The 17,901-nt window shown below is 54.4% G+C and overlaps 2 protein-coding genes across 2 annotated transcripts in view; one reads left to right on the top strand and one right to left on the bottom strand.

Moving 5' to 3' along the window:
* Positions 1–12,367, top strand: part of CASTOR2 (cytosolic arginine sensor for mTORC1 subunit 2) — a 68,223-nt gene extending 55,856 nt beyond the window's left edge. The window contains exons 5-9 of the mRNA XM_025378703.1: positions 78–201; positions 1,406–1,516; positions 2,938–3,020; positions 5,237–5,331; positions 5,432–12,367. Coding sequence (XP_025234488.1) covers positions 78–201; positions 1,406–1,516; positions 2,938–3,020; positions 5,237–5,331; positions 5,432–5,497 — 479 coding nt within the window. The 3' untranslated portion in view covers positions 5,498–12,367. The remainder of the gene's footprint in view (positions 1–77; positions 202–1,405; positions 1,517–2,937; positions 3,021–5,236; positions 5,332–5,431) is intronic.
* Positions 7,941–17,901, bottom strand: part of RCC1L (RCC1 like) — a 59,289-nt gene continuing 49,328 nt past the window's right edge. The window contains exon 11 of the mRNA XM_025378702.1: positions 7,941–8,909. Coding sequence (XP_025234487.1) covers positions 8,862–8,909 — 48 coding nt within the window. The 3' untranslated portion in view covers positions 7,941–8,861. The remainder of the gene's footprint in view (positions 8,910–17,901) is intronic.

Genomic DNA, 17,901 nt, shown 5'->3' on the forward strand with positions numbered 1-17,901 from the left:
CTTCCCAGACCTTGCACCCACCCAAGCTGCTGCTTTCAGTCCCAGCCTCAGTGCCTGATATCTCTGTGCTCTTACAGTCCAGAGGCCGGTCATCCACCCACTGTCCAGCCCAAGCAACAGGTTCTGTGTCACCAGCCTGGACCCCGACACGCTGCCTGCTGTTGCCACACTCCTCATGGATGTCATGTTCTACTCCAATGGGTAGGGCCGCCTTGGGCATGAGGGGCCACAGGGTGGGCGGGGGGAGACACGGCTCCGCCTAGGAGTCGTAGTCTGAGAGGGGAGGCTTTGCCAGGAGCTCATCTGAGGGAAGAGATACAGACCTGCCCCAGAGCTGGTCTGAGCGGGAAACACGGACGACTCACCCTGGAGCTAGTCTGAGTAGGAAGGCAAGGACCCGCCCCAGAGCTAGTCTGATGGGGGGACAGAGATCCGCCCCACAGCTAGTCCGCAGCTAGTCCGAGGCGGGGGACAAAGACCCGCCCCAGAGCTAGTCTAACGGGGGAGACAAAGACCCGCCCCGGAACTAGTCTGAGGGAGGAGACATGGACCCGCCCTGGAGCTAGTCTGAGGTGGGAGACACAGACCCGCCCCAGAGCTAGTCTGAGGTGGGAGACAGACCTGCCCTGGAGCTAGTCTGAGGTGGGAGACATGGACCCTTTGTGAAACTAGTCCAGGGGGGAGCCATGGACCTGTCCCAGAGCTAGTCTGAGGGGGGAGACACGGACCTACCCTGGAGCTAGTCTGAGGGGGGAGACACGGACCTACCCTGGAGCTAGTCTGAGGGGGGAGACAGGGACCTACCCTGGAGTTAGTCTGAGGGGAGAGACACGGACCTGCCTGAGGCTGAGGAGGAGATACAGCTCTACCTAAAAGCCCCAGTCTCAGAGGGGAGACATCCTACCCTGGGAACCCCAAAATTTGGGGAAGCCCCAAAGACACACTGGGAGCTGTAACAAACTCCCCACTCCCCACTGAGCTCCAAGGACAGGCCCAGTCTGTTGAGGAGCTGAGAACTCAGATTGTTTCATTTGGTGAACAACAGACATTGTGTCACTTCCCCAGCGGATGTTGTAAAGTTTAGGCCAACACGAGGTGGGGCGGGCCGGGGTCCAGCATGCTGACAGCCACCACAGCCTGTGCTCTGAGATGCGGGCAGACCCGGGAAGGGGCCCGTGTAGCCTGCGTGGGGGGCCGGCCGGGCCTCCAGCACTGCAAGGTGGAGCACCCGCCTCTGTGAATGCCATGAAATCATCCCCGTTGCATAGCAAGCAGGATGAGAAGGACGCTGACCCAGGGTCACCCGGGTGGCATCAAAGCCTGGGCAGGGCCCAACTTCCCTGGGCTGGTGTGAATGTGCAGGGCCACAGGGGCCCCATCCTTACCAGCTGTCCCCGGTCCCCAGAGTGAAGGACCCCATGGCCACCGGGGATGACTGTGGCCACATCCGCTTCTTCTCCTTCTCCCTCATCGAGGGCTACATCTCCCTGGTGATGGACGTGCAGACACAGCAGAGGTGAGCCAGGCCCTGGGGTGAACGTTCAACCCAGGGTGGGCCCCAGGATCTGGGGGGACTCTGTGAGGGCACATCACCCACTTTGTCTTTTTTCTTTTTTTTTTTTTGAGACGGGGTCTCGCTCTTACCCAGGCTGGGGTGCAATGGTGCAATCTCGGCTCAGCACAACCTCTACCTCTCAGGTTTAAGCAATTCTGCTGCCTCAGCTGGGATTACAGGCACATACCACCATGCCCAGCTAATTTTTGTATTTTTAGTAGAGACAGGGTTTTGCCACGTTGGCCAGGTTGGTCTCGAACTCCGGACCTCAGGCGATCCGCCTGCCTCAGCCTCCCAAAGTGCTGGGATTACAGGCATGATATTTTTTATTTTTATTTTTGTTGAGACAGGATCTTGCTCTGTCACCCATGCTGGAGTGCAGTGGTGCAATCGTAGCTCACTGCAACCTCTGTCTCCCGGGTTCAAGCAATCTGCATGCTTCAGCCTTCTGAATAGCTGGGGCTACAGGTGCCTGCCACCACACCTGGCTAATTTTTGTATTTTTATTTATTGTTTGAGACGGGGGTCTCACTCTGTCGCCCAGGCTGGAGTGCAGTGGCACAATCTGGGCTCACTACAACCTCTGCCTCCCAGGTTCAAGTGATTCTCCTGCCTCAGCCTCCAAGTAGCTGGGATTACAGGCGCACACCACCATACCCTATTTATTTTTTTTATTTTTTCTAGAGATAGGGTTTTACCATGTTGGCCAGGCTGGCTGTGAACTCCTGACCTCAAGTGATTCACCCACTTCAGCCTCCTAAAGTGCTGAGATTACCGGTGTGAGCCACCGCACCTGGCCAGTTTTTGTATTTTTGGTAGAGATGAGGCTTCACCATGTTGACCAGGCTGGTCTCGAACTTCTGACTGCAAGTGATCTGCCAGCCTCGGCCTCCCAAAGTGCTGAGATTACAGGCGTGAGCCACCGCACCCGGCCACTTTGTCTCTAATAAACCCTCACCATAGCCCTTCATCATAAGTAAACTGGCCCCCCAGCTCAGAGAGGTACAGCGGTTGTCCAAGGTCCACTGTGGGGTGGTGGCAAAGTGGGGATTTGAACCGCAGCCCGGGTGCTATTTCTCCCTCAGCTTCTGCTCTGGACCTGGGAAGAGGTGTCTAGACCAGCCTTAGCAAGGGTTTGGTCTTGTTCCAAAGCCCAGCCTGACATCACCCTCCCTATCTGCCTCCCCGCAAGACGAGGAGGCTGCGGGCTGAATGGGCCCCGGGTGTCTGGCAGGGATTGTGTTTGGGGGGTCCTGAGCTCTGCCCAACCCGTCCACCTGCCTGGCCAGCCCCGTGCCTCGCGTTGGCTGGTGCACCAGCACGCCAAGGAGGGAGCGCAACTTACATCAGCCTCGGGGATTCTTCTCTCGATCCTTTCGAAGGTTTCCTAGTAACTTGCTGTTCACAAGCGCATCCGGAGAGCTCTGGAAGATGGTCCGGATTGGAGGACAGCCCCTGGGGTTTGGTGAGTCCGGGGGGGATTGCACGGGGGATTGAGCGGGGCTGGCATTGCTGAGCTCACATGCATTGTCCGCAGTGACTCAGCCCCTGCTGGGGGGTACAGATGGGGAGACTGAGGCTTGGGGAGCCTGAAGTTTCTGTTGCTCCCCATCGTGTGGCAGGTGTACACAGGCCTCTTGGGGACGGGGGGCAGCAGGCTTCAATCAGAGCGCTTTTATTTTGCCCCCTCTCGAAAATTAATATGTTGCTTATTATTAGAAAATTAAACAGCTGGGCGCGGTGGCTCATGCTTGTAATCCCAGCACTTTGGGAGGCGGAGGTGGAAGGATCCATTGAGCCCAGGAGTTCTATACCAGCCCGGGAAACATAGCGAGGCCCTGTCTCTACCAAAAGTGTTAAAATTAGCTGGGCATGGTGGCCGGCGCCTGTAATCCCAGCTACTCAGGAGGCTGAGGCAGGAGAATTACTTGAGCCCAAGAGTTCAAGGCTGCAGTGAGCCATGATCATGCCATTGTACTCCAACCTGGGCGACAGAGCAAATCTTTGTCTCTGAAAATTTAAAAAAGAGGCCGGGCGAGGTGGCTCATGCCTGTAATCCCAGCTCTTTGGGAGGCCGAGGCAGGTGGATCACCTGAGGTCAGGAGTGTGAGACCAGCCTGGCCAACATGATGAAACCCCGTGTCTACTGATAATACAAAAAATTAGCCAGGCATGCTGGCGTGTGCCTATAATCCTAGCTACTCAGGAGGCTGAGACAGGAGTATGGCTTGAACCCAGGAGGTGGAGGTTGCAGTGAGCCAAGATCATGCCGTTGCACTTCAGCCTGATAACAGAGCAAGACTCTGTCTCAAAAAAAAATAATAAATTAAATTTAAAAAAGAATAAATTGGGGCTGTGATAAAAATTAAAGAGAAAAAAAATCACTACTTAGTTCCACAGCTCAAAGATAATAGCTGCCGGCAACTTTTTAACGTGTTTTCTTCACATAAATACATGGAATTGTCAGACATCTCCCAGAGAGTCTGACACCCACCACTTTACCCCTAAATGCCTCACCTTTTCCATCCTGGCAAGAAGCACTTTCTCCTGTATAACCACAATGACAGGATTCCACAGGAGAAAATTGTCAGTCATTCCCTAAGACTCAGTCTTTCCTCTGTTTCCACAATTGTCCAGACAGTGTCTTTGGTGGATAGCATTTTTTTTTTTTTTGCTTTTTTTTTCTTTTTGAGACAGGATCTTGCTCTGTCACCCAGGCTGAAGTGCAATAGCACAATCTTGGCTCACTGCAGTCTTCGCCTCCCGGGTTCAAGTGGTCCTCCTGTCTCAGCTTCCCAAGTTGCTGGTACTATAAGCGTGTGCCACCACACCCGGCTAATTTTTTTATTTTTAGTAGAGATGGTATTTCACTATGTTGGCCAGGCTGGTCTCGAACTCCTGACTTCAGATGATCCGCCCGCTTCAGCCTCCCAGAGTGCTGGGGTTACAGGCATGAGCCACCGCGCCCAGCCAAGGTGCTACACTTTTAAACAGCCAGATCTCATGAGAACTTACTGTCACAAGAGCAGTACTAAGAGGATGATGCTAAACCATTCATGAGCAATCCGCCCCCATAATCCAGTCAGCTTGCACCAGGCCCCACCTCCAGCACTTCAGATTACTATTGGAGGATTTGGGCAGAAACACAAAGCCAAACTATGTCACTGGCCAGCAACCAGAGAAGGCTCTTGGATGGGGGACATCTGGGTTAAGCCTTCAAGAGGGATGGGGATGGCGAGTGGGAGGCCAGGTGTGGTGGCTCATGCTTGTAATTCCAGCACTTTGGGAAGTTGAGGTGGATGGATCACTTAAGGTCGGGAGTTCGAGACCAGCCCGGCCAACATGGTGAAACCCCCATCTCTACTAAAAATACAAAAAAATTAGCTGGGCGTGGTGGTGCATGCCTATAATCCCAGCTATTTGGGAGGCTGAGGCACGAGGACTGCTTGAACTCAGGAAGCAGAGGTTGTAGTGAGGTGAGCTCACGCTAGTGCACTCCAGCCTGGGTGATGGAGCAAGACTCTGTCTCAAAAAAAAAATAAAAGGGATGGCAGATGGGAATCTCTAGGAGGATGGTGGGTGCAGGGTAGGCATTGCCCACTGAGGGTAGAGGCTGAAGAGCCACATAGGCCAGGGTAGCCAGGTTACACAGAGGCTAAGGACGGTCTCCCCTGTCCCTAGATGAGTGTGGCATCGTGGCCCAGATCTCGGAGCCCTTGGCCGCTGCGGACATCCCAGCCTACTACATCAGTACTTTCAAGTTCGATCATGCACTTGTGAGTGTCCAGACCCAGACCCCTCCAGGGCAGGGCCGGGGCGGGGAAGCGGGTTCCTGGGCTCACGGGCAGGCATCTGCCTCCTCTCCCCCCCGCACAGGTCCCAGAAGAGAACATCAATGGTGTCATCAGTGCCCTGAAGGTCAGCCAAGCAGAGAAGCACTAGAAGGACCTCTTCTGCTCCTCCCTGCCGCCGCCCGGGCCCAGCCCTAACCCCGAAGATTGATCTTGCAGTATTTCTCTACAGACTGGAAAATCGGCCTGGGGACCCCGAGAAAGGGGCCTCTCCGGGAGACTCCGTCGATTGCCAATCCCTCCAGGTCAGGGGCCCACGCCAAGGTCTCCCCATGCCCTCCTGCCTTCCCGGAGCCCCCCAGGCCCTCCAGAGGACGACCTTTCTCTTCCCCACCTCCCCACCCCAGAAAATGCTTTCGGAGGCCCAGGGAGCCCGTGAGCTGATGCGCCTTTTCATCTGGCCTCACCCATGGCCAGGGGCAGATGCCGAGGGAAGCCAGTCCCTCCTACGAGACACCGGCGTGCCAGCTGTCATGTCACCTTGCAGGGCTGGAGTTGGCAGGGTGGGGCCGAGTTTGGGGTGCCCGGGAGGGTTTGGGGGTGAGTACTGGGGTCACTGGTCTCTGCTTCCATCAGCTCAGGGCTGGTTCCCTCAGAATGGAGGCCAGCGCGGCCCCCTCAGGTCATTGGGGCTGGTGAGGCTCAGACAGGAGCCCAGGTGGGATCCTCGAGCTGGGAAGGACCCAGACTCCCCCTGTACCCCGCCTGCCAACCACAGGGCCTGGGCCTGACTCCCAGCAAGACTGCCAAGAGGGCCCTGTCCAGATCCTCCCCCACAAGCACCCAGTCCTTGGGGGAGGAGGGAGGGTCCCAGGAGACCCACCAGCCTGGAGCACCAGCTCCTGTCCCCTCGGCTCTCCCTGGACCAGACTTGGGCAGGTAGAGCCTCAGCTTCCCCCAGCAGGGACATCCCTGACTTTCCGGGCCTGGGGTCTCTTAGGTGGTGTCCCACCTCCCCAACAGACGACTAGACCAGCATAGGACTCCCCGCCGTCCTCCTCTCTCCCGTGCCCCCAACTCACCTGCCTGCCCGCCCGCCCCGCGGTCGGGGGCTGTGGCATTCATGAGTACTTGACCCAGGAGGCAGCTTAACTGAGCCTTAATAGAGAAAACCATACTTTGTTTTAGTTTTTTATTTAATGTATTTGCACCCAGGCTGCTGTTGGCGGTAGTTCCTGTGTGGCGAGGATAGGACCTGTTTGAGTTCTGTCAAGGGGGCCTGGAGGCTCCGCGTCACTAGGCTGGTGCTCTGTGGCTCCAGGGACAGGCATAGGAGTGGGGAGGTGTCACAGGAGCCTTGGCCCTGTCTTCTGAAGGGAAGCTGGGAGCAGAGATTTGTTGCAAGACGCTGGAGCCGCTGGCAGCCCACGTAGGACCTCCCCAACCAGCTGTGGTTCTGTCTGAGCAGCGGAGGGCGTGAGGGAACCCGAGGGCCATGGGGAGGTGGACAGCGGGTGGCGGGCCAGCTCAGTGTTCCTGTCCAGGAGGCATGGGGTCAGCCAGGGTGTCCCTTCCAGTGGGGTGGTTTTCTGGATGAGCAGGACCGAGGGCCCTTGTGGCTTTAGCTCCGGTGGTTGAATTGTGCTGGTTTTCTTTTTTTTCTTCTTTTTTTTTTTGAGATGGAGTCTTGCTCTGTTGCCCAGGCTGGAGTGCAGTGGCACGATCTTGGCTCACTGCAACCTTCTTCTCCCAGGTTCAAGTGATTCTCCTGCCTCAGCCTCCCGAGTAGCTGGGATTACAGGCACGTGCCACCACACCTGGCTAGTTACTGTGTTTTTAATACAGACAGGGTTTCGTCACGTTGCTCAGGCTGGTCTTGAACTCCTGAGCTCAAGTGATCCGCCCGCCTCGGCCTCCCAAAATGCTGGGATTACAGACGTGAGCCACCGCACCCAGCCAAGTTGTGCTGTTTCTGAGGTCAGAGGAGAAGGGATATTTTCTAGTCCTGACAAAGTGCTCCCCGCTGCTCTGAGCTGAGTGGGACCCTTGGTGCCCTGGAAGCCCACCAGATAGAGAAGCTGTTCTTTAAGATCCTTGTGGGTGTTCGGGACCCACCACATGAATTAGAAACCAACTTTTTTTTTTTTTTTTAAGTTAATTCGTTTTGCACAAAACTCCAAAACAAAACTCGTACATTACTGGTCCCAAAAGGGAGGCGGCTGAGTGGGGCGGGGCTGCGGTGAAAGCCCTGAGTCCCCTTTCTGACCTTGCAAGGCCTTGATTTTCCTTTCTGTCATTTCCCCCTGACGGTGTCATTTCTCTGCCTTTCCTTCCCGCCGTGCAAGTGTGTCGGCCCCGTGACCCCAGAGTCGTGTGTCCCCTAGACTTCCTAGGACGTATCTATTGTACACACCTATAAATACTGTGTTTTATGTTGATAGAGATATATACTGTAAATAGCATATATACTTGAGCAATATATATGTTAATATATACTGTGTGCGCAGTCGTGGACACAGCTCCCTGCTGTGTGTGCACACGTGTGTGGGCGTGACGGCCTCCACCCCGCGCCGTCTGCCATGCACGCGGGCACGTGAGCCACCATATATTTTTAATTCAAGTATATAGGCAATACGATTATTACAGAAGCCGACGGGTTCCCTCAGACCTGACTGGAGAGAACAAAGCCAGCAGCTCAAAGAGCCTGCGACACGGGACGTGGGATGGGTGCTGAGAGCCCGCTGTGGCGTGGGTCATGCCTCCCGCAGCCAGCTTTCCCCAGCCAAGGTCCCTGGGTACCCTTGTTTTATTTGGGGGGACGTTGATCCCGAGGGAGGAAGGAATTTCTTGCTTTTAATCAGAATACCCCCTCTCCCCTGCCCCCCACCAGCGGCCTCACCCTGAAGACCCGGGCCTGCTGAATGGGCCACACGCTGCCTGCATCCCGCCTCCGTGGGTGGCAGTTTTTACACAGGTGGCTTATCTGTTTTTTTGTTGTTGTTGTTTTTTGTAACCTGCAAGCTTAGAAATCTCAGGTTCTGCTCCCGGGGCACCTCCTCGGGACTGGCCTCGTGTAATGGAGAAAAGCACGCATGTCGGGGCGCGCCGTGGCCAGGGTGTGGCTCTCCGCCCTGGCTGGCTCTGCAGGGGTGGTCCCTGTTCTAGCCCGATCCATGGGATCTGCCCCCCGGGGACCCCGCTCCTCGGTCACAGGGGGCCCCTTTAGTTTTCCCGTCCCCATCCTGCTCGTGTAAAGCTTGGTTTATCTTCTCGGCGTCCTGTGTGTAGTGTCGTTTTGGTTTGATCTCCACAGCTCTTTGGGGGTGGGGCGTGAGTGTGATTTTCCCTAGGCAGGGGCCGTCTGCCCTCGTCCCCCAGCCATCTCCTGGTCTGCTGGGTGGGAGCGTCTCTCCAGGCCCCAGACCCCACTTGGAGGTGTGTGTGTTTCTCGGAGGGGCTCCATCCGCAGTTGCATGGAACTCTGTACCTATCTGCTGTCCATCCCTCGGAGGTAATCAGAGGAGTGGGCCCGTTATCTTGGCGCTGGCGGATGGGGCAGGTGCCTGGCGGGGAGAAGGAGGGCTCTCCATCCATGATGTGGATTTTTTTGTTTTGTTTTTGAGATGGAGTCTTGCTCTGTCGCCCAGGCTGGAGTGCAGGGGCACGATCTCGGCTCACTGCAGCAACCTCCACCTCCTGGGTTCAAGCGAGTCTCCTGCCTCAGCCTCCCATGTAGCTGGGATTACAGGTGCCCGCCACCACGCCCGGCTCATTTTTGTATTTTTAGTAGACAGGGTTTCACCACGTTGGCCAGGCTGGTCTTGAACTCCTGACCTCAAGTGATCCGCGTGCCTCGGCCTCCCAAAGTGCTGGGATTACAGGCGTGAGACACCGTGCCTGGCCTCATGGAATTTCTAGGGGTGAGCAGGTGACCCTGGGGCTCACTTGGGCTCTTGGAGTGTGTGTCTTGGCCCCTGTGTGGTTCTCCAGTAGGAAAAGCTCAGACAGTCTCAACTCCCCCCCCCCCTTCCCTTGCTGCACACTGAGTACCAGTGGGAACTGAAGGATGGGGAGGAACAGAGCAGTGACCACCCGCTCCCTGCCACTGATAAGTTTTGCCTCGTCGTGGGGCTCCTCTGGTTTCCAGGACACCCCTTTTTCCCTCATTCCCTCATCCTGACCCAGCGAAGATCTGGGCATTGTTGACTCTGTACCTCCGTCCTCCATGGGCATCTCTAGGACCGCCCCCCTTCAAGGGGCACTGCCCATGCCACCGTCCTCAGCCCAGGGCATGCATCCGAGCTGGAGAGGTTTGCAGGCCTGACCCTGGTAGCCTCCCGTCCCCAAGATTCAGAGGCGGGGGCCCAGAGCCTCACTCCAAACCACCGGCATTCTCACCTCCAGGCTGTTGATAGGAAAGGAAGGAGCTGGGGGATCAGAGGCTCCCAGTGTGGCCTCTGGAAGCAGCAGCATAGCCACAGTGACATTTGTTTAGCAGGAGGAGGCTTGGTCTGGAGGGGCTTGCCCCTCTGAGGTGACAGAGGATGCCCTGGAGGTCAGGAGAGAAGACTGGGAAGACAGGAAGGGCCAGGCCCCTGTCATAGCCCCTGCAGGGCACTATTTGCCTGGTGATCTTCAAAGGTGAACCCCGACCCCCTCCCACCAACCCCCTCCTCCTGGCCACATTTTCCAGGGATACCCTGGGGAGTCCTAAGGCCACCCTGGGCCCCTTTCTGAGCCTTGAGATCTGGATGTGGGGACAACCAGGGCTTTTCCCAGCCCCAGCTAAGAGAGGGGGCTTTAAGGCAAGAGCACCCCAGCCGTACAATGGCGGGGGGGAGGGGTTTTTTTGTTTTTTGTTTTTTGTTTTTGAGACGGAGTCTCACCCTGTCACCCAGGCTGGAATGCAGTGGTGCGATCTCAGCTCGCTGCAACCTCTGCTTTCCAGGTTCAAGCGATTCTCCTGCCTCAGCCTCCCAAGTAGCTGGGATTACAGGCACCTGCCACCACGCTCGGCTAATTTTTGTAGTAGAGACGGGGTTTCGCCGTTGGCCAGGCTGGTCTCGAACGCCTGACCTCAGGTGATCCGTCCACCTTGGCCTCCCAAAGTGCTGGGATTACAGGTGTGAGCCACCGCGCCCAGCCAATGGGATTTTTGACACCACTTCCTGAGTGAGGCACTTTGCATGGGGATAGGAAGAAGCTCCCCCAACCTTCTAACCCGCTCGGAGCAGGCCTGGAGCAATGGAGACACTGAATGGTGTAATAGGCAGAGCTTGAGTGAGGCCGGTGGGCTTCTCCAACAGAGAAAATACACTGGCTTTGGGTACCATGCTGAGGGAGGGGGTTAGGCCTGGCGGGGGCCCATTCAAAGGAGGCCAGACCTGGTGGCTCAGGACTGTCATCCCAGCACTTTGGGAAGCCAAGGCAGGAGGAGAGCTTGAGGCCAGGAGTTCAAGACCAACCTGGTTAACATAGCAAGACCCTGCCTGTACAAAAAATAACAAGAGGCCCCAGGGAAGGAAGCCAGCTAGGCGCAGCCTGGAGCAGAGGCAGGAGCCTGAGGCCTGAGCCCTGGCATCCGGGGGCAGCCTGGTGGCCGAGAGCTTATGGCTGTCGCTACGAGGGAAGAGGAGCTATGGAAATTGGAAGTGCAGGGTGGCCTGTGTGCTAGGAGTGGGGACACAGGCCTGGGTGGTTTGTGCACACGCGTGTGCATGTACGTGTGAGCGCGGATGTGTTCCTATGCATTAGCGTGTGTGTGCGTGCACGCGTGCCGAGCCCACACCTGAGATAATGGGACTGGCTCTTGGAGCATTTTGAGTTCTCAGTAGCAGTCTTGCTTTCGGGCCTCGAGTGCAGAAATTAGGTGAGTGAGGTTAGGACTCGAATGCAGGCCCTGGCTCCAGGGGAGAGGGTGGGGCATCTCTGGTAGGATGGCCTCACCCCACTTGTCAGAACTACTCTGGAGCGGGGCAGAGGTGTGAGGAACAGTTTGAGCAGTTCTGGCTCAGGGTCATTCATGAGGTTGCTATTGTCCGAAATCTTAGCTAAGGATTGGAGGATGCACTTCTGAGTTAGGCCTGGCTGTAGGCAGGAGGCCTCAGTCCTTCCCCAGGTTGACCAACCCATGAGGCTGCTTGAGTGTCCCCACAGTATGGCACTCGGCTTCCCCCCAGAGCAAGAGATTCAAAGGCACAGGGTAGAAGCCGAAGTGTTCTTTTTATCCCTAGCCTCAGAATTCACACGCTGTTGCCTCCACCATGCTCTGGTGTGATGCAGCCCAGCTCTGACTTGAAGGGACTGGGGCTGCCCGTGCCGACTCTCCAAAGGTCCATCCTAAAGATGGCGTTCACAGGGAGAGTTTTTGGGGGCCGGCGCTCCCTCATCTACTGGGGCTCATTCTGGAAGAAAGTCCAAAAGAATTGGAGACCGCCGCCCCTCACCCAACTTTGGAGGTGGCAGGGTGAACAGCAGACCAAGTTCAGGTCCCAAGACAGGCCAAGGCCAATGTGGTTTCCCTTCCACTGCCTCAGTTTACCTGTATTCAGAAGACGGTCCAGGAGGAGTTGAGCAGAGTTCCCTCTAAAAGAGTAGGGAGCTGATAACAGTTCCAAGCCCTCCTCTTTCTCTATGCCAAAATCATTTCCGTTATCCTGAGATGGGGGTGATTGGATGAATGGTGTACTGAGGGACCTCTGCCCTGCCCAGAGCCCCCCATCGTAGTGGGGACAGGGGACTTCCTGCCCACGGCCCCCTCCAGCCCTCACCTGGCTTGCCCGAGTCACCAGCAGCAGCGGCGTTTTGTCGGTCCCAAGATCTGGGTGAAGGGGAGAACCCGCCATCTTATCCCTACCCCCCGGGGCCCTCAAGCTTATTTTCTTGTTGAAGAAACACAAAACCCTCGAGATTCATGTACTGTATGTTGGAGAGAAAAAAAATTACCTAATGTTCCCCCAAAAAAGACAGTATATTTTGTACTTTGTAAAGTGTTAATTAAAATGAAAAAAAAAAAAACGATGCTGGCTGGTGGCTGTCTGGTTTTTTGCTGATCTAGCCAGAACCTGGTCTCATCTCTTTCTCCTCCATACTGTGGTCGGGGGAACACAGACCAGGGGCTAGAGGCGGGTAGAAAAACACGCAGAATCACCCCGTCTCTACTAAAAAAATACAAAAAACTAGCCGGGTGAGGTGGCAGGCGCCTGTAGTCCCAGCTACTCGGGAGGCTGAGGCAGGAGAATGGCGTGAACCCAGGAGGCGGAGCTTGCAGTGAGCTGAGATCCGGCCACTGCACTCCAGCCGGGTGACAGAGCGAGACCCCGTCTCAAAAAAAAAAAAAAAACGCAGAATCTGAGGAAGGGCCCCCAGAGCCAGAGGGGTTGTATTAGTTACCTGAGCTGCATAACAAATTGCTCCCAAACTTAGCAGCTTAATAGGATCATTATTTATGGATCACATTTTCTGTGGGTCAGGAATTCAGGAAGTTTGGCTGAGCAATTCTGGCTCAGAGTCACTCATGAGGTTGCCGTTGTCTGAAATCTTAGCTAAGACTGAAGGATGCACTTCTAAGTTAGGCCTGGCTGTAGGCAGGAGGCCTCAGTCCTTCCCCACGTGGGCCAACCCACGGGGCTGCTTGAGTGTCCTCACAATATGGCGCCCGGCTTCCCCCAGAGCAAGAGATGCAAGGGTCCAGGTTAGAAACCAAAGTGTTATTTTTATTCCTAGCCACAGAATTAACACACCATTGCCTCCATCATGCTCTGGTGTGATACAACCCAGCTTGATTTGACATGGGAGGGAACTACATAAGTGGGTGGAAACCAGGAGGTAAAGATGACTGGGGGCCATCTTGAGACCAGCTACTATGCCCAGCATCTCCACCCAGACCTTGGGCAGAGGCAGGCCTGGGAGTTGGGGGCAGTGCGGGGAAGAAGTTGGACAGGGCCTTTCTGATGGTAGGGGAAGGTCAGGGGCTGGTTGCCCAGCCGAAGGGTCTCTGACCCAAACCTAGAGCCCTGCCATGGACATCACAACAACAGGTAAGTTCCAGAAGCCCAGGAGCTGATACCTCCAGATTAGATACCCTGCGGGCAGGAGAGGGGGCACCATGCTTCTGGCTCCTGCCCTCTTGGTAGGCGGGGCACTGGGGCTATGCCAGCAAGAAAAGATGGGCTTGAGACCAGCAGGTTCTAGACCTGACACCCTTCCCCTTCTCCTCTCTCAGATTTTCCATGGTGGGTAGCTGTGAGCAGGGCAGGGCTGAAGACCCACACCTGCCCTAGGCCCCATCAACCCCCGCCCCAACCCTGCCTCACCGCTGGCCCACAGGAACAGAACCTGGAGACCATAAGTGAAAATGGAACCTGAATATTCTTCCCTCACCCCGAGCCCAGGAGAGTTCTAGCTGCTGGGAAAGTTTTATGCCTGGGGTCTGAAGACAAGTCCTGTCGCTCTGGCCTTCAGATAATACCACAGGAGGGCCGGGTGCAGTGGCTCACACCTGTAATCCCAGCACTTCGGGAGGTGGAGGTGGGAGGATCACCTGAGGTCGGGCAAGACCACCCTGGTGAACATAGTGAAACCCCATCTCTACTAAAAATACAAAAATTAGCTGGGTGTGGTGGTGGGTGCCTATATAATCCCAGCTACTTGGGAGCCTGAGGCAGGAGAATGGGTTGAATCCGGGAGGTGGAGGTTGCAGTGAGCCGAGATTGTGCCCCTGCACTCCAGCCTGGGCGTCAGACTTGTCTCAGAAAAAAAAAAAAAAAAGATAATTCCACTGGAGCCGGAACATCCATGGGGGAACTTGACTGTCCCAGAACTCTCAAAACCATCCCCTTGTGCTGGTGCTGGGGGCCCACCATATCCCCTGCACCAGGCGTCCCTCCCAGAGCATTACAGGGGGTGCAGTGCTAGGATGGACCACAAGGGGGTGTTGTGCTTGGACCAGGAAATGAAGAGCCACCAGCCAATAGTAGAGGGAAGACTTTGAGAAGCAGGGAGGGACAGAGGAGCTAGGCTTAGTGAGACAAGAAACACAGCAGGTAGAATGCAAAGAAGGACCCGTAGTGGGAATTCAGAAGTGGGGTGGGCCAGGCGCAGTGCTTCATGCCTGTCATCCCAGCACTTTGGGAGGCTAAGGCAGGCAGATCACAAGGTCAGGAGTTCAAGGCCGGCCTGGCCAAAATGGTGAAACCTCGTCTCTACTAAAAATACAAAAATTAGCCAGGCGTGGTAACAGCCACCTGTAATCCCAGCTACTTGGGAGGCTAAGGCAGAAGAATCACTTGAACCCGGGAGGCAGAGGTTGCAGTGAGCAGAGATTACACCACTGCACTCCAGCCTGGTGACAGAGTGAGACACTATCTCAAAAAAAAAAAAAAAAAAGTGGGGTGGACCAGGTGCAGTGACTCATGCCTGTCACCCCAGTACTTTGGGAGGCCGAGGTGAGCAGATCCCTTGAGCCCAGGAGTTAAAGACCATCCTGGGCAACATAGGGAGACCTTGTCTCTACAAAAAATTAAAAATTAGGCCAGGCACAGTGGCTTACGCCTGTAATCCCAGTACTTTGGGAGGCCGAGGTGGGCGGATCACCTGAGGTCGGGAGTTCGAGACCAGCCTGGCCAACATGACGAAACCCCATCTCTACTAAAAATACAAAAATTAGCCAGGCATGGTGGCATATGCCTGTAATCCCAGCTACTCAGGAGATTGAGGCAGGAGGATCACTTGAACCCGGGAGGCGGAGGTTGCAGTGAGCCAAGACCATGCCATTGCACTCCAGCCTGGGCAACAGAGCGAGAGTCTGTCTCAAAAAAAAAAAAAAAAAAAAAAACCCCGAAAAAAATTAGCCAGGTGTGGTGGTGCACACCTGTAGTCCCAATCACTCAGAGGCTGAGGCCAAAGGATCACTTGAGCCCAGGAGTTGGAGGCTCCAGTGAGCTATGATGGCACCACTGCATTCCAGCCTGAGCAACAGAACAAGACCCTGTCTCTAAAAAGCAACAAATGCAAAAAAAAAAATTAATTTAATTTAAAAATAAAGCAAAGGCCACAAAAGGAAAGGGCATCATCTTTGGTCACTTTGCCGACCCTGGTTTTGTCATGTGAATTTCAGCTGACTGGGGCAGGGGAGGGAGTGTCGGGTCAGCTCCCATGGTAAAGAAAGCGGAAAAAAAATATGCACCAAAAGGGAATGTGTGCAATGAAATCATGGTGACAGCTGCACAACACAGTTTGCGAAAAACCACTGAGCTGTGTGCTGTAAATGGTTTTATGTTATGTGAGTTACATCTTGATGTTTTAAAGAAGGAATGTGGTAGAAAAAGCAACAGGTCTGGATGCATGTGTGGAGGACAGCTGAGAAAGAAAGGTGATTGTGACCAGGCGCAGTGACTCACACCTATGGTCCTAGCACTTTGGGAGTCCAAGGCAGGCAGACCGTCTGAGCTCAGGTGTTCAAGACCAGCCTGGGCAACACAGTGAAACCCCGTCTCCACTAAAATACAAAAAATTAGCCGAGCATGGCGATGTGTGCCTGTAATTTCAGCTATTTGGGAGGCTGAGGCAAGAGAATCGCTTGAACTAGGAGGCGGAGGTTGCAGCGAGCCAAGATCACACCACTGCACTCCAGCCTGGGCAACAGAGCAAGACTCCATCTCCAAAAACAAAACAAAACAAAAAAGGTGATTGCTCTGACGGTTCTTGGCAGCTGAATGTGGTCTTCGCCTTGTAAAAGTTGGTAGCAGAACATCACATTTGAGATGTTTTTCCAAGAGATGTCTACCTGAGCTGAGCAGGAAACTCAAGCAGCAGCAGCTAGACCCAGGGCCTGGTTTGTTTGTTTCTTTTTTTTTTTTTTTTTTTTTTTTTTTTTTTTTTTTTTTTTTTTTGAGGCGGAGTCTCGCTCTGTCGCCCAGGCTGGAGTGCAGTGGCCAGATCTCAGCTCACTGCAAGCTCCGCCTCCTGGGTTTACGCCATTCTCCTGCCTCAGCCTCCCGAGTAGCTGGGACTACAAGCGCCCGCCACCTCGCCCGGCTAGTTTTTTGTATTTTTAGTAGAGACGGGGTTTCACCGTGTTAGCCAGGATGGTCTTGATCTCCTGACCTCGTGATCCGCCCGTCTCGGCCTCCCAAAGTGCTGGGATTACAGGCTTGAGCCACCGCGCCCGGCTGTTTGTTTCTTTAAATGTATTTGCTCACTGCAGCCTCGAACTCCTGGTCTCAAGCAATCCTCCCATCTCAGCCTCCAGAGTGGCTGTAACTATAGGCGTGCACCACCACATTTGGCTAATTTTTTTTTTTTTTTTTTGTAGAAATAAGAGTCTTGCTATATTGCCCAGGCTGCCCTTGAACTCCTGAACTCAAGTGATCCTCTCACCCCAGCCTCCCAAAGTGTTGGGATCACAGGCATCAGCTACCATGCCCAGGGCCCATTTCCATGTACATGGTCATTATAAGCTCTGATGACTACTGGGCACCAAGAGGGGTCCCTAATTTATTTATTGACATTTATTTAGAGATGGAGTCTCGCTCTGTCACCCAGGCTAGAGTACAGTGGCATAATCTAAGCTCACTGCAGCCCCCACCTCCCAGTTTAAAGTGATTCTCGTGCCTCAGCCTCCTCAGTAGCTGGGACTATAGGCACACACCACCACACCCGACTAATTTTTGTATTTTTAGTAGAGATGGGGTTTTACCATGTTGGCCAGGCTGGTCTTGAACTCATGACCTCAAGTGATCCACCCTCCTTGGCCTCCCTAAGTGTTGGGATTACAGGCGTGAGCCACCGTGCCCCGCCTGGGTCCCTGGGTTAGAGGCAGAAACACAAGAAAAGCAGGTAGAAAGCCTGCCAAGAGCCTGCAAGGAACAGCCCAAGTTGTATGCAGGGAAATAAATATTCAGTATCTTGGAACTTACAGAGCGTGTTGTAGATTAAATGATGCAAATGTCAAAACTCAAAAAAATTTAAATGAATGAGCCGGCAACTCCACTCCTAGCTATACATCCATGAAAATTGAAAACTTATGTTCACACAAAAACATTCCAGAAACAAAACACTGGGCCAATGTGAAACTTATACATGAATGTTTTGACATTATTTATAATGGTCAAAAAGTGAAACTAACCCAAATGTCCAGCAACCGATGAATAAATATGCAAAACGTCATATATTTAAAACAAAACAAAAAAAGACTGGGCGAGGTGGCTCACACCTGCAATCCCAACACTTTGGAAGGCTGAGTCAAGAGAATCATTTGAGCCCAGGAGTTCAATACCACCCTAGGCAACATAGTGAGGTCCCCCCATCTCTACAAAAAATTTTAGGCCGGGCGCGGTGGCTCAAGCCTGTAATCCCAGCACTTTGGGAGGCCGAGACGGGCGGATCACGAGGTCAGGAGATCGAGACCATCCTGGCTAACAGGGTGAAACCCCGTCTCTATTAAGAAATACAAAAAACTAGCCGGGCGAGGTGGCGGGCGCCTGTAGTCCCAGCTACTCGGGAGGCTGAGGCCGGAGAATGGCGTGAACCCGGGAGGCGGAGCTTGCAGTGAGC

This window comes from Theropithecus gelada, chromosome 3, assembly GCF_003255815.1.
Source record: "Theropithecus gelada isolate Dixy chromosome 3, Tgel_1.0, whole genome shotgun sequence".
Classification (NCBI taxonomy): domain Eukaryota; kingdom Metazoa; phylum Chordata; class Mammalia; order Primates; family Cercopithecidae; genus Theropithecus; species Theropithecus gelada.